The 16,004-nt window shown below is 44.8% G+C and overlaps 1 protein-coding gene across 2 annotated transcripts in view; it reads right to left on the bottom strand.

Annotated features, from left to right (window-relative positions):
• Positions 1-6,622, bottom strand: part of SMURF1 (SMAD specific E3 ubiquitin protein ligase 1) — a 61,685-nt gene extending 55,063 nt beyond the window's left edge. For both annotated transcript variants that reach the window (XM_044980322.1, XM_044980320.1), the window contains exon 1: positions 6,444-6,622. In XM_044980322.1, coding sequence (XP_044836257.1) covers positions 6,444-6,498 — 55 coding nt within the window. In that variant the 5' untranslated portion in view covers positions 6,499-6,622. The remainder of the gene's footprint in view (positions 1-6,443) is intronic.
• Between the last annotated feature and the right edge of the window lie 9,382 nt (positions 6,623-16,004).

Consider the following 16,004-nt stretch of genomic DNA (forward strand, 5'->3'; position numbering starts at 1 on the left):
TAAATGGTCAGTTTTCAGAATGGAGAGAGGTAAACAGTGTGTCCCCCAGAGGTCTGTACTGGGACCTGTCCTATTCAACATATTCATAAATGATCTGGAAAAAGGGGTAAATAGTGAGGTGGCAAAATGTGCAGATGATACAAAACTACTCAAGATAGTTAAGTCCCAGGGAAACAGCAAAGAGCCACAAAGGGATCTCTCAAAACTAGATGACCAGGCAACAAAATGGCAAATGAAATTCAATGTTGATAAATGCAAAATAATGCACACTGGAAAACATAATCCCAACTATACATATAAAATGATGGGGTCTAAATTAGCTGTTACCATTCAAGAAAGACATCTTGGAGTTATTGTGGATAGTTCTCTGAGAACATCCACTCAGTGTGCAGCAGCAGTCAAAAAAGCGAACAGAATGTTGGGCATGATTAAGGGATAGATAATAGGACAGAAAATATATTGCCTCTATATAAATTCATGATACGCCCACATCTTGAATACTGTGTGCAAATGTGGTTGCCCCATCTCAAAAAAGATATATTGGAATTGGAAAAGGTTCAGAAAAGGGCAACAAAAATGATTAGGGGTATGGAACGGCTGCCATATGAGGATTAATAAGACTGGCACTTTTCAACTTGGAAAAGAGACAACTAAGGAGGGGGCTATGACAGAGGTCTATAAAATCATGACTAGTGTGGAGAAAGTAAACAAGAAAGTGTTATTTACTCCTCCTACTAACACAGAAACTAGGGGTCACAATGAAATTATCAGGCAGCAGGTTTAAAATAAGCAAAAGGAAGTATTTCTTCACACAGCGCACAGTCAACCTGTGGCACTCCTTGCCAAAGGATGTTGTGAAGGCCAAGACTATAACACAGTTCAAAAAAGAACTAGATAAATTCATGGAGGATATGTCAATGGCTATTAGCCAGGATGGGCAGGTATGGTGTCCCTAGCCTCTGTTTGCCAGAAGTTGGGAATGGCCGACAGGGGATGGATCACTTGTTGTGTTCATTCTCTCTGGGGCACCTGGCATCGGCCACTGTCAGAAGACAGGATACTTTTAGTCTGACCCAGTATGGCCATTCTTATGAATTTACTCTCACAGCCTCTTTGTGTGGTAAGGCAGCAGTATTATCCACACTGCACAAATGGGGAACCAAGGCACTAAGATTCAGTGACTTGTTCAAGGTCACAGAGGAAGTCTGTGGTAAAGCCAGGACTGAACTCCGTCCAGTGCTCCAACCACAAAGCCATCTGACTCCCAGAAGAGTGTCTGCGGTAAAGGAGTTGAGACAATCATTACAGGAGAGAAACTGAGGTAAAAATAAAGTAAATTTTTGGTCATAGATTTTGATGAAATCCCATGCTATTAGCCAGAGTTTGTAGTGACTCTATTGTTATTCCCTGCCCCTCCCCACCACTCCATTGTGTACAACCAAATCATTTCCCTGTCCAGATGGTGTAACATACTGGGCTTATTAACCAGTCATTTCAATTTTCACCCCTAGATCATAATAGTCAGACCAGTACCAGGACAATGCTTTTCTACAACCAGTGAACCACATTCTGTATGAAAATGTGAGAAAAACAGCTACGTACAACACCTTAGGTACTTAGTACTTCTGACAAGACAAAGACAGTGTGTAGTGCTATTCAACATTTCTGAAAATGAGACATAGAACTGTCTGGGTCACCAATCTCAATGTTGCTATTGATCAGTCAGTTAACTTTGCTGCAAGCAATATTACATTAATAATGAAGCCAAAGCAAGATAAGCTAATACATTTGTGACAAATGCTTTTCAAATTTGCCTTTTCACTAACTGTAAGTGCATTCTATCTAAAATATAATTTAATATTTTACTTTGAACTTTAAGTCAATTTATTCCCCAAATGTTTAAGTTGCAGGTGAGTTTACTTACAAAATGTTTGGAAGCCATGTTTTTGAAATATACTGATCATTCAGTTTTATAAACTAAACGCACCTGAACTACTCTAACTAAATTTCATCCAGAGTTTATTGTAAGTATTAGTATGTACAACCATTCTCCCTCCTGATACTATTAACGCGACCATCTCCCCTGCAAAAATCAGAGCTGTAACCCAGGAGTCACCTTTTAGTGCTCCACTTGCCTCAGACATCCAGTCTGCCTCCAAATCTTGCTGCTTGTTCCTCCATAACATTTCTAAATCCAACCTTTTTTTCTTGTCAAGACAGATAGGACTCCCATCTATACCCTCATTGACACCTTTACTGCACCCTCCAATCTGTACAAAATGCAGTTAAAACAGTCTTCCTTGCCTATCACTCTGACCATGTCATTCTTTTTAATCTCTCCAGTGGCTCCCCACCTCCATGATATCAAGTTAAAAATAGTTGTCTTACTTTCAAGGCCCTTCACAATTCCATCCCTCCCAACTTATCCACTCATGTTTTATCACGCTGCTCCTCTCCACCCCAGCTCCCTTTCTTTTCTGTCAATTAGAATTGCCTCTGCTACCAACTTGTCCATTCAGCCCATAAAGATCTTTACATTTTCTTTCACTCAGATTCTTATGCATGAACCCCTTTCCCCAGAACTGATCCATAGGGCTATCACTACCCTGTCTTTCTTTAAATTGCTTCCCAACTCTCAATACTGCCACCAAAGTACCTACAGACAACCAACTTCTAAAGCCTAGGCCAAGAAGCAGTTGGGGAAGTCACTCTTTTTATTGATATAATTGCAAAATAAAAATTAGCATTTATACACGTTATATTTATTGTTTCCATCTTCCCTACACTTCACATTGTGCACATCTTTTTAGGTTTTATGTCATTTGGGGATGGGTGTCAAGTCTCCATCTTTGCATGATACTCAGCATGATGTGATAACAATCCGCATCAAGGCTTCTGAGTGCTACTAGAAATCTCAAAACCTTACATGTTTTGGGACCTGCCTGACAAACCCCTCTGCCAAAATGACACTGCCACAGCAAAACACAACAAAGATGCTTGAGCTGGAACCCTGTTTAAAATGAGAGGAACCCCTAGAGAAATATCCTGAGAAGGCCCCCTGGTCTTTGGAATGCAATCCTCCCTTGAACAGCCGACCTTTCAGACACACATGGCACAACACATTTAGGACTTCTCAACACTAGCTTTTTCTTTTTTTTTTTTAATTATTATTGAGCTCTCATTCTTACACTACCACTGATAACAATATAATACACGTTTTTACACTGTGTTGTCCAGACTTGCTCTGAAAAGCAACAGACAACATGATTGTAAAAACCAGTGCACATCTTATCTCCACCAGGACCTTATTTGCTCAGTCTTTGAGGAAAGCTGGAGTATAGGGGGGAGATCAGAGTGCTTGAGATCAGTGAAAGGTGGGATCATTCTATTCTATGGACTGGCTTTTTATTGTTTTGTTTTAAACAGGGGCGGGAGGGGGGGATTTGCAGGTTTTTGGTTTTTTTTTTATGGATAGCAGATCCTGTCCACAAGCAGTTGTGTTTTTAATCACTGTCAAAGTGTCTAGAACTTGGGATAAGTAAAAAATAAATAAAACATTTCTGTTAATGCAAACGTTTGTGTGTGTACAAGAATGAAGTTTATTTCTTTAAACACAGGAAAGATTCTACCAGTGTTCACATCTCATTTATGAAGTGGTCCTTGAAGGCATCTTCTATGTAAGTGGTATTTACATAGTAATTTTCAGTTGATATAAAACAACAGAGATAGTTTATAATCATGGGAAAAGAAACTGCAAGTCACAAGGCAACATGATGTAGGTAGTATATCAAACAGAAGATGTCCTGTTTTGTTTCAATTCAGCTTCTCTCTCTCAACAACAAAACAAAATGTAGTAACAAAAGACATATTAGCTATAGTTATTCAAAGTTGATCAGTCAACAAGCACATTTCAAATGAAGCAAGAAGTAAAATATATGTTTAATACTTCTGAAGGGACAAATCTTCAAAAGTAGTATTTATGTTTCGAATAAATCTTGCAGATTTTAACTCACTGTTGGGGTTATTTATTAATAAAACTGAAAGTAAGATTGACCAGATGGCAGATTCCCTCAATATAGTTTAAAGAATATTATACTCAAACAAGTCACCAAAGTTATTTCATTAACAAAAAATGCAGCATCTCCCAAAATGCTTTGAATTATAAAGGTCGATTAATGCAAACTAGAAGTGAAAATGAAAATACAAGCTACCTGACGTGGTATTTGTTTAAAAAATGCAAAACCAGTAACTTCTGTTCAGAATAATTTTTACTTGGGCTATGTACAGTGTTCTGAAGGGGGCTGCCGGTGTCCCTTATACAACAATTACTCAGCTCCTTCTGAAATCAATAAAAAAAATAATATTCTGCACTTCTGTTTTAGAAAACATTATATGAATCTGTGAGCATGTATTTAACATACACCAATATATGTGTACATCAATATCTATGTACTTTAAACATTTTAAAACATTTTAGTTTCATAAAACATTCATTCTATCTTTAAAACCCTTTTCTCACAAAGCCTAAAGTCTAAACCAGTAGTTTAGATCCAAGAAGATTAATGAGCTGATATCTTCCAACCAATTACTTTCCCCTAAACATATATTTAATCACCATTTCCTAAAAATACTATTTGAAATCAGCTAGTTTTGCACTTTATAAAAGGAAATGGGTTTTAATGCAGGTGTTTATGACTGACTGCACTGTAACTAGGAACCAAATTAGACTTATCATTAAAGCTTAACTAATGCCATATTCTCATTAATCCATGACATTTTATGTACCAAGAAAAACTATATACCGTATGTTAAATTCATGCAGTGGAATAGCATTATGGTTCTTTCAGTCAATGAGATCCTGTAGTGGATGTACCTGTTGCCTTTCAAAACCTGTACTGGATCATATTCATCAGTAATTCGTGATGCTGTCATGTTTAGAAACAGAAATCACATGTCTTTCCCTTAAAGAAGAGATGCCAATGCAGGCTGCACTTTTTATAAAACAACAGGTAATTCAGCTCTGTAAGGTATAACAAACTGATGTACCCACTACAACCTTGTGACCAAACATGAATTTCAAACTGTAATATGTGATTTACTTAAGGAAAGCGAATTAGGTGAAAATGTCTGAAAGAGATTAAACAGATGTTTGATTTATTCTCCTATATATATTTTCCAGCAAGAGAAACTCTCCATTGCAGAAAAAAGCAAATTAATTATTAATTAGGGCTAACAAAATATAAACTATTAAGGGAGGGACTGATTTTCCATTATAAAAATTGACATGCAGAAAAATATGACTCTTTAAATATATCTAGCAAAACCAGACTTTTTTGTGGGGGGAGTGGAAAGGAAAGATGCCAGGAATGGACAGAACATCTGGAGACTGCCAAAGAGGGATACTTCCCAGCAGGAACTGTCCATCCCTAGGAGGCATGCATACACCAGGACTCACACATTCATCCGTTAAGGGATCTCTAATGGGCAAATACAAAACACAACGGGAGGAGAGACATGTAAAGTTGACTGAAGAAAAAAAGCCAAAGAGGCAGTTCAGTCCCCCCATACACTCCAGTCTAGACTTCAGACACCTCTCACTTGACAACCCCAACTGGGAAAAAGAACAGGAACAGGAGAAAGACACTTGAGAAATACAAATGGTAGATTGTGAAGTAAGGAGATTTGCAGGAGGAAATGGTGAGAATGGAAAAATGATTGCTGGGAAACAGGGACTGGGTAGAAATAAAGAGGAAGAGAAAAAGGAAAGAAAAATCCTCAACTTTACCCAGCACACACTAACTCAGTCCCCAGAATTATTCTGGATTTCAACAAGCTGCAGCCTCCTCAGAAACTACACCACACGAGATAAGAGCATCCAACCCAGCCTCATTTTTTTTCCCCCGGGGGAAAGGAGAAGAAAAACCCCGCCACAGCCCTAAGCCCTCTGGAACTCGGCCCCAATCGCAACTCGAGAAAAGAACCACCCTGGTGGGTCCTCCCATGATCTGCGGAGTCGGGAAACCCAACCGAGCACCCACACCCCCCCCCCCAGCGGGCTTCCTTCCCAGGGAAGGGAAAATGAAACCCAAGCCTCCCCTCAGGCCCCGACTAGCCAGGATTACACCCCAAACCAGAGGAGCAAAACCGGATTTAACAGAGACGGGCTCCGATCCCCAGCCCTTTCCGGGGCCCTGCCCTCCCCAGAGGCCCTGCACCCCCCTCCGGGGCCCGGGCCGTCCCTGCCCCCAGGGGTCTTGCCACCCCAGGGGCACCAGGACCCTCTACCCCAAGGAGGAGGGGAGAACCCGCAGCCCCCTCATGCCCACCCGCCCCCTCTCTGCCGTGCAAGGCCCCCCGATCTCCCAGGCCCCACGGGGTGTGGGAGCGCGGGGGGAGGGGGGTGTAAAACCCCCGCCGCGCCCCGCCCCGCCCCTCTCCGCTACCTGTGAGCCGGATTTTGATGCTGGAGCCGTTTCTCCGGGTCCCTGGATTCGACATCGCTCCCCGAGGAGAGGGGGGAGGAATCAGCCGCCGGCCACAGTCACCCCCATCCGGGCCCTGCCTCTCCCGGCCCCCGGCCTGGGCTGCCCCTGTCCGGCCGCCGCCGCCGCCCCACACAGCGGCCCCGCCACAGCGCCTCAGCAAGCCGCGGCTCGCAGCTCGACGCCCAGCCCGACCCGGACGAGGACTGCGCGCTCGCGCCGCCCCGAACCGCAGGCTCGCGCCTCCTTCGCTCCTGCGCGAGAAGACGGCGTGACGCAAGCGCGGCGGCCAGAGGCTGCCGCCATCGCGGGGAGGTCGCCGGCCGGCCGCACGCTCTGGGCGGAACGGGCAGCGCCCCCAGCGGAGGGCACGAATATTGCAGGGGAGCGGGTTGGTTCTTACCAGAGAGGAGACCGAGTCTGTGCAGGATTTCAGGGTGGCCACAGGGAAACTGAGGCCTGTGTTGCACCCCGTCCTCTGGGGCTGAGCCATGCTGCACACCATCTGCCCCATCCCCCCCCTCCAGGGCCCTGCCCCCGCCCCCCCACCCCAAGGGGCGTGGGTCACCCCCATCGCCCCTCCAGGGCTCTCTGGGACTGAGCCATGGTGGACTCCATATACCCCACCCCCCATCCCCCAGGGCTTAATTTGTGCGAGGGTTGAGCCCTGGCCCCTCTCGTCTTGGCAGTCCATAGCCCTGGCACCTCTGGCTTTCTGCATCAGTTATGAATGTAAAAAAAAAATGTACTTGAGCCGGGGCACCTAATTGCTTGGCATCTCTTTCATTACAAATTAAGCATTCTCATCACCCGTGGGGCCTAGGGGATTGGGGGGCCTTGCATGGCAGAGAGGGGGCGGGTGGGCATGAGGGGGCTGAGGGTTCTCCCCTCCTCGTTGGGGTAGAGGGTCCTGGCCCCCTGGTGCCCCTGGGGTGGCAAGACCCCTGGGGGCAGGGACGGCCCGGGCCCCGGAGGGGGGTGCAGGGCCTCTGGGGAGGGCAGGGCCCCGGAAAGGGCTGGGGATCGGAGCCCGTCTCTGTTAAATCCGGTTTTGCTCCTCTGGTTTGGGGTGTAATCCTGGCCAGTCGGGGCCTGAGGGGAGGCTTGGGTTTCATTTTCCCTTCCCTGGGAAGGAAGCCCGCTGTGGGGGTGTTTGGGTGCTCAGTTGGGTTTCCCAACTCCACAGATCATGGGAGGACCCACCAGGGTGGTTCTTTTCTCGAGTTGCGATTGGGGCCGAGTTCCAGAGGGCTCAGGGCTGTGGTGCGGTTTTTCTTCTCCTTTCCCCCAGGGGGAAAAAAAATGAGGCTGGGTTGGATGCTCTTATCTCGTGTGGTGTAGTTTCTGAGGAGGCTGCAGCTTGTTGAAATCCAGAATAATTCTGGGGACTGAGTTAGAGTGTGATGCTGGACTCCCTGCACCCGCTCCTATGGGGCTCAGCCCCAGCCCCATGCACTCCTGATCTCAATTACTGCAATTTGTCATATGTAGGAATGAAGCTACACATCCTGAAAAAGCTCCAGCTGCTACCAAATGCAGCAGCCTGTCTCATTCAATATCACTAGTTGCTGTGCTCTCTTCATGCCAGTGTTCTCCACTCTGCATTGGCTCCCTACTGAATACAGGAAACAGTGAAAAGTCTCCATCATGATACTCAAAGCCCTCTTTGAGATTGTTTCAAGCTACCTGGAAGATACCCACTTCCTTTGCAACCATGACCGCCCATAGCAGTTACATTTCTCTGGAACAATATAGGAATTCTCATACGTACTGGATCAGACCCCTAGTCCATCTAGTGCAGTAGTCTGTCTCCAACCATGGCCAGCACCAGATTCTTTAGAGGAAGATGCAAGAAACCCCTTAGTAAACAGATGAGGGATAATCTGCCCTTGAAGAAAGTCTAATCCTAATCCCTTAATTGTTAGAGAGAGGTTTAAATCCTGAAAATATCTTTTTTAGCATTAACTATTCTAATTTTGGATATTCTTGTGATCCATATCAAGTTCAGTCCCTCTCTGAACCTTGCGAAATCCTTGGTCTCAACATCATCCTGTGGCAATGAGTTCCACAGTTGAATTAAAGTATTTCCTTTTCTCAGTTATGAATTTGGTGCCTTTCAATGTCAATAAGTGTGTTCTTGTACGTGCGTTATAAGACAGGAAGAACCTGGAACTCATAGCCGTGAGAGCTAAGAATGACCCTCAGAACGAGAGGCAAAGCTCACTCCCTCAATAATTTTGTCACTCCCATACATGTAAACAAATACAAAAAAAATTATAAAGCAAAACAAATCAAGCTACTTCTCCTACTGGCTAGGAAGGGAGAGAGAGATGGTTATTGATATTTCTATTTGTAATATTTCAGAGGTATTTAGATATTACAGTGATGAGATCATATAAATATCTAAAGAGATCGATATGGCGTGGCATGGAAATACCAAGACAACAAGAATTTTGGCACATTTCCATGGCACAATATGACAGTGTCTGCTGAACTTCCACACCACGATGTCTGGGTGCATCATGCTTACGTTCCTCGCCACGTCGAATGCTCGCGTTTCCAGGTCTCTGTGTTATGCTAAATCACAATGGTGCTCTCATGCCAAGTTGTGACCATTCCCATCTTTTCTTTCTTCTTTTACACTTTCACAGCATTCTACCTAAAGGATCTCAAATTGCTTTCCAAACATGAACTAACCTTCTCAACTATTCTGTGCTATAAAGAGAGGGGAACATAGAGGGATATAATGATTTATTCAGGGTCACGTAGCAAATTAGAGCAAGGAACAGAACCTACGTATCCTGATACCCAGTCTCCTGCTGTAACTACCACCATTACTCTCCCATCCAACCCAAACTTTGAAATAGCCTATGTATACTGATACAGAATATCAACTAGAATAAAAATTGCATAGGTATCATAAAGCTTTGATTTACAAAGATAGGATAACATAATTGTCTTTATAAAGAGCAAACCCGTCCTAGCTCAGGAAGCTACACAATGCTATTAGCAAAATAAACAACAATGAATATTTGAATAATAAATACAACAGAATCCCTCCCCACAAAGAGGTAGATTTAGTCTCCTCCAAACTCTGCTTGTGTCTCCTATTCAATCCATTAATAAATCTATAGATTATACCCTTTGCTAGGGCTAAGACTGGCATATCTTGATTATTTATCTGCATGTGGTGCTTTGTGTCTCAGGCAAGCACATGCTAGGTTGAACATGCTACTGGAGGAGGTTAGATGAGGCTATGCATAGCCAGACAGAAGGAATAAACACTAGTGTGTGGCAAATAAATGTTAGCTTTTTTTTTTCTGCCGGCAAGGAGATGACCTAGTTCCCCACTCCTGCTGATTTATTGAACTGGAAGCTGGAATCAGGACGATATGCACTTGGGTTTTGCTTTGCTTCTGACTGTATTTAAGTTGAAATCATCATCTGCTGCTGCTGGATGAAAGTGACATGGCTGGCTCCTTCCACAGGCTAAGACAGCACAGTTTCTAATCTTCCCTTCTTTGGGGTGAAAAAATTGAAGCCAGGACAGATGAATGAGACAAAGATTCCTGGAGCATGAAGGGGTGGGGTAGTGGCTAAGTACAGTTATTTCAAGCCCCTTCCCATTAAAAAAATAATAATTTGGGATTTTGAAGCAGCTGCTATTGTGTGGGGGCAAAGATTATCTATAATTATAGGAGTACTTGTGGCACCTTAAAGACTAACATGTTAGTCTGTATCCGCCAAAAGAACAGAAGTACTTGTGGCACCTTAAAGACTAACTTGTGCCACAAGTACTCCTGTTCTTTTTGCGGATACAGACTAACACGGCTGCTACTCTGAAATCTATAATTATAAACTACAGTTCTTAACTTTGCCCACCCCTTTCCAGTGATTTTTAAAAGTAAGTATGTAGCGTGTAGAGGGCCAGATCCTCAGCTGAAAATCTGGCTTTTAATGTTTTCCGAGTGTTGTATCAGTGTTTGTTAACTCCTAGCTCAGCTAGGGATTGGACTGCCTGAAATATATTTTCAATCCAGAAGCCCCACGACTTTAAATATTTCCAGAAATTAGGACTGAGAAAGAAGGCAAGGATATTAAGACTAACCCCTGTGTCCCTGCTGGTTGATTTTCAGAATGCTGATAGCTAAATGCCTTGTCTCCCAGCAGCAGACTTTCCTTGCAGTTTGTTTTCCTCTCCAGATTGTCGTTTTTAGGAACAACAGTTGTAGAAGTTGCAATCTGTTTGCTGAGAAAGGTCTGCGACGGCTTAACTAAGCACAGCAGCAGTTCAGCAGTGAATCTCTATACATGGAATTCTGTTGTGGTAAAGGGGGAAACTGCTTTATACATTCCATTGTCGTCTGCAGTGTTGTAGTTTGTGGGGATACCCGGATATGAGAGAGACAAGGCGGGTGAGATAATATCCTTTACTGGACCAGCTTCTGTTGATAAAAGTGACAAGCTTTTGCGTGTTACAGAAGCGCTCGGTGGAGCTCAAAAGCTTGTCTCTTTCACCAACAGAAATTGGGCAAATAAAATATATTACCTCAGCCACCTTGTCTCTATTATAAATTCCAGGAAGTAGACTGCAAGGAGAGGAAAACTCCGTGAATTTTTGGTCTCCTTGGATTGTACCGTTGGATAATATGTTCAGGTGTGATGGGTGAAATGGAGACCACCAGATGATTTTCTACATTCAAATCCTTCCTTAAAACACTTATTCCAAGCCTTTCTACATGGGTAATCACTTACATTGTGTATTTGAATTAAATAGCAGTGCTTGAAGCCTGGACCTTCACCCTAAGCTTTGTGTGTCTGTGCTTACATTGGATTGCAAACTTCTCGGAGGAGAGATCGGATTCATACAAGGTTGAGGACTAGGTACTCAGGCAACTAATCCCTTATAATTAATCCTTTGCCCTACAACTCTCTTTTGGTTGAATTTTTTAGCCCTAGGAATGATGCGCAACCAAAAGATCCTACCAGCTACTCTTACTGCATAGATTGGGTGGGGTAGGGTTACACTCTGGAGCCAGACTGGTGCTTCCTTCAATGATGAGAGAAGTCAGGCAGTTCAAACGCCCCCTCCCCTAAAAACAAAAGTGAAAATTGCCACCTCACACTCAGTTGGTGCCTGAGGCAGGGGGCCTCTCAGGTTGATGATTACAGGATAGCAGCATCAGTGAAGCAGGCAAGCAGATTCCTGTGCGTAGCAAACTCACCCATTAGGAGACAACTGAAAGAGCACTGGTATGTGCATATTTATTCAGGCATCTATCCCAATACTCTAGCCACTTGTACAAGAATATGCTAGCTCAGCCAGCCACAGCAAAGTCAACTGCCAAAGTATGACATCCCACCCCTGCTCATCCAACACCCCCACAACAAAAGCCAAGGCAATGAAAGGAGCGTTGCAGCATGCATACATGTGCGCTCTTTGTGACAGGCTTTGCATTTGCACAGCGTTCAGCCCCCCGATCCCTTTGGTGGTACTTAGGTGTTACTGCAATAAGAAGAGATCCTAGAATGGGCACAACTACCATAACAGTACAAGGAGTACAGAAGAAGAGATGGAACATACCTGGGTCACCTTATGAGAACGTCCAAGAGGAAGCTACCTAAGCATGCATTTCTTTGATGACCCCAAGCCCAGAGACTGGGCCGCTAACCTAGAGGCACGCTCTGTTGCACAGTAATGGCTGAAGCAGCATTAATATATCTGGATATAAAAGAGCTGGAAAAACAAGCCCAGGATAAGGATGACTGGTGCCATTTGACTTCTGCCATATGCACTTGATGGTGCAGGGAGAATGCTGCTGCTATGGAAATGTTAGGCAGCAACAAAGGCGGGGCTCTATCAGCCCAAGGGGAATGGGCTGTAGAGGAAAAGACCTCTCCCTGACAACACCCTAGCACCAGTCCCTGCCCCTTTAAACCAGGGTGCAGTGGCTCAAGCTTCTCCACTGTAGTATCCTGTGGGGAAAGAGGCTGTCTCCCGCCTGGCCAGATCCCAAGCATTTATAGCTCCTCCAACTCCTCCGTGAAACTGAAGGAAGCCAGTGGAGACTACAGAGCATCAGTGAAATATGCTGTCTGAGAAAGATGCTGCTTGGTTACTGGGCAGCTGAGGTTCTGAGTACTAAGAGTCTCATGAACCTGGCCTATTCCGAGCATCTTTCAAAGATCACCCATTGGAACTCTATTGATGGTAGAGCTAGCTTAGATCGGTCCCATGTCATCTAGCAGTGCTGCCAGGTTAAACGACACGGTGGTTCAAATACTAGAGGACAGTTTCCACCGGTGTGCTCACCACTGCTAGCCTACTGATGAGAGATTACGAAAAAGCTCGGCACAGATACAACCACATAGAGTGCTTTAAAGTAATCCAATCTCAAGGCGACAGTCACAGGGTGGCCTAGCAAGGCCCACCTCGATGCTGTGTATCAATTTACACCAAAGAGGCATCTGCCTCAGATTCTTTTTACCTGGTGAAATACAATATTTTCCAGCTGCAATATCAGTCTCAGCAGCAATGCTATGCCAGAAGGAGCAGGCAGATGAGCTGAGGAGCCCTTTTGACATCAACCCACTGGCCCAGACAAAAGATTTAATAGTTTAAATTACATGTTCAGGCAACCCTTTGTCCCAGTTCTGAATATACAGTATCATGTCCAAGAAATAAAAAATAATAAAGGATCACTTTGTAATTTCTCAGCTCTGGCATTTTAATATTAAACAGAGGAGAATACCCAAGTCTCCCGCATGATTAAAACTGCATGCGTCTCGCCAGGGCAGATGGAACGTGTGTGCAGACTCTCGAGCATATTAACACTTCAGTTAGAACTGGGTAAATAAGAGGAGGAAATAGGTTCTGCTTCCAGGCTAAATTAACTTTAATGGAAGGAGGTTCTCTATTCTCTAGTACCAGATTTTCCTAATACACTACAACATGGGGTACAAACCCCTAAACACATCTGGGGCTTTTTCTTTTCTTTTCTTTTTTGTCAAAAGGAAACCTGAATGGGGCATGATATCTTAAGTCACGGTAGATTTTCGGGAGAGGAGAAAAGAGATCAGGTGGAATTTACATTCCATGAAGACCTTATGTATTTCTCCTTATATAGCCACTCTACACCAATCACCAGTAGAGTAGTCATCACTCCCACAGATTTTCTAGTGACTTTAGAAGATCAAGATAACATCTACCCTTTATACAGTAGCTTTTATTTGGTAGTTATGACCATACCTCTTTCTCATCTCATGATCATCACAGCCGGCTGAACTGTCCCACATGCCAGTCAAGTCATTGTCACTGCTGCTTGTGATTGGCCAGCAGATAGTGAATAATCCAAGGCCTACTTTATTTTTTCATAGGATGGCAAAAGGTAACTAGACCTATCACACATGCCCATCTGTTTTGCATTCTCAATTGCATGTGTAGATCTCCCTCAAGCAAATTTATCACCGATGTTCACCTGCCCTCCAGCATATTCCAGTTCTGCTAGGGAAGTTTCTGGTTTTGGTGTCTTCTGTAATACTTAAATGTCCCTTGAGTTAGATAGCGGCAGTGCAAGCTCCCCTGGCAGCTGCTCACGGTTCTAAGATGGAAGCAATAGCTCCAACTGAGGTTGCAGCATCATGTCCACCTGCCACATCATCCTTGCCCAGTTGCCCTCATTGTTGTAGTTGCGGAGAAGGCTGTGGCAAACCCTCTACACCAGGACTGAGGCAGCCTCGTATTGCACATGGACTAGATGGCTTTCAGCTAGAAAGGATTTAATTTATAACTGCCTGGGGCTATAGTCAAATGAGTTAGCTAGAGGTTAGCATTGCTCAAGCCTAGCTGCTGTGCCACTCAAACCAAGATTGCTTTCTACAGAAGACTGGATACTGCATGTGGGAATGAATAGGCAGGTTCTTGCCTAGATCTGTTCCGTGAGAGGGTCTTTAGGCAAGAATTGTTAATTAGGAGAAAAAGCGCAGGAGGAAGGAGCTGTGATGTATTTTTCATTTGGACACCACAGGCAGCCTTTTGTACAGTCAAGTAATTACAGACACAGGAAGTGTCTGCAGACAGCAAGGTTTGGATACTCTCTGCACAGCCCCTCCCTTTTCCATCACCACCACCTCATGGTCTGGGGCAGAATCTGCTTAATGGGAACTAAATAACAGGAAGCTGAAGTGTCAAAGCATCAGGCACCTCTACCCCACTATAACGCAACCCGATATAACACGGGTTCACGTATAGCGCAGTAGCAGCTGGGCTCCGGCGGCGCTTTAAAGGGCCTGGGACTCCGGCTGCTGTGGGGAGCCCCGGGCCCTTTAAATCCCGCTGGAACCCCACCACCGCTACCCCTGGGCTGCGGCAGCAGGGCTCCCTGCAGCGGCTGGAGCCCAGAGCTCTTTAAATCACCGCCAGAGCCCTGCTGCCGCTACCCCCGGGCTGCGGCAGTGGGGCTCGCTGGTGATTTAAAGGGCCTGGGCTCCCCACAGTGGCTGGAGCCTGGAGCTCTTTAAATGACCTCCAGAGCCCTGCCGCCCCTACCCCAATATAACGGGGTTTCAGCTATAACACGGTAGGGATTTTTGGCTCCCCACGACTGCGTTACAGCGGGGTAGAGGTGTACTTGAAGACCAAGTCCACAGCTAGGACTGTTTATGGTTTCTGCTATTAACTCCTGAAGTGGGAGGTTGTTCTTATGAAGAGGTTTGAAGGGTAAAGTCCATTAACGTGCTATGAACAGTGCAGTCTTCTAGTTAGAGATTCACTCCTTCCCTGGTTTACCTTCTACGAAGCACTGAGAGATCGCTCACCTCACCCTCAAACGGTTGAGAGTATCTCCTGTACCACTAACTGCAGCTCCTAGTGCTGTGTGAAAGCACTGAGGGGGTGGGAATGCTGAAATTGATCCTTGAAGATGAGGACCTGTTTGAAATAGACTTCAGAGAGGTGGGCCAGATCTTAGATAGTCTTGTGAACCTCTTTATCCATCTATTTGCCAGCAGGAAGTAGTCTACACAATGTTGCAGCAGCTACAGTTGCTGCCTAGATTAGTATTAGAGAGCATTTAATATAGTTTTACTTCCCTCAGCATTAAAAGCTATCCTGTTACTAGCCAGCAGGTGACTCATAGGCCACTCTTTGGGTACCACAGGTATAGAGATTGATCAGACCTCTGCACTGTGACATTACTATGAGAACAAGAGCTTCAGACGTTGGATGCTATAACAAGTGGCATGGCTACACGTGCAGATGTAGAGCATTGGGAGTTAAAGCAGCCTTCAGAGATCACAGCAGGGAAAACGCTGCTGTGTGTTTACACACTCAGCTGGAAATGCACTGGTGTGGCCACATTAGCAGCTCTTGCAATGCCACAAAGAACAGTGCATTGTGGTAGCTATCCCAGCCTGCAAGTGGCTGCAACATGCTTTTCAAATGCAGGGGTGACAGGGCATGTGTTGTATGTATGTGGGGGAGAGAGAGTTGGGTTTTGGGGGTGCTGAGAGTGTGTCAGTATG

Source organism: Mauremys mutica, chromosome 11 (assembly GCF_020497125.1).
Source record: "Mauremys mutica isolate MM-2020 ecotype Southern chromosome 11, ASM2049712v1, whole genome shotgun sequence".
NCBI classification, from domain to species: Eukaryota; Metazoa; Chordata; order Testudines; family Geoemydidae; genus Mauremys; species Mauremys mutica.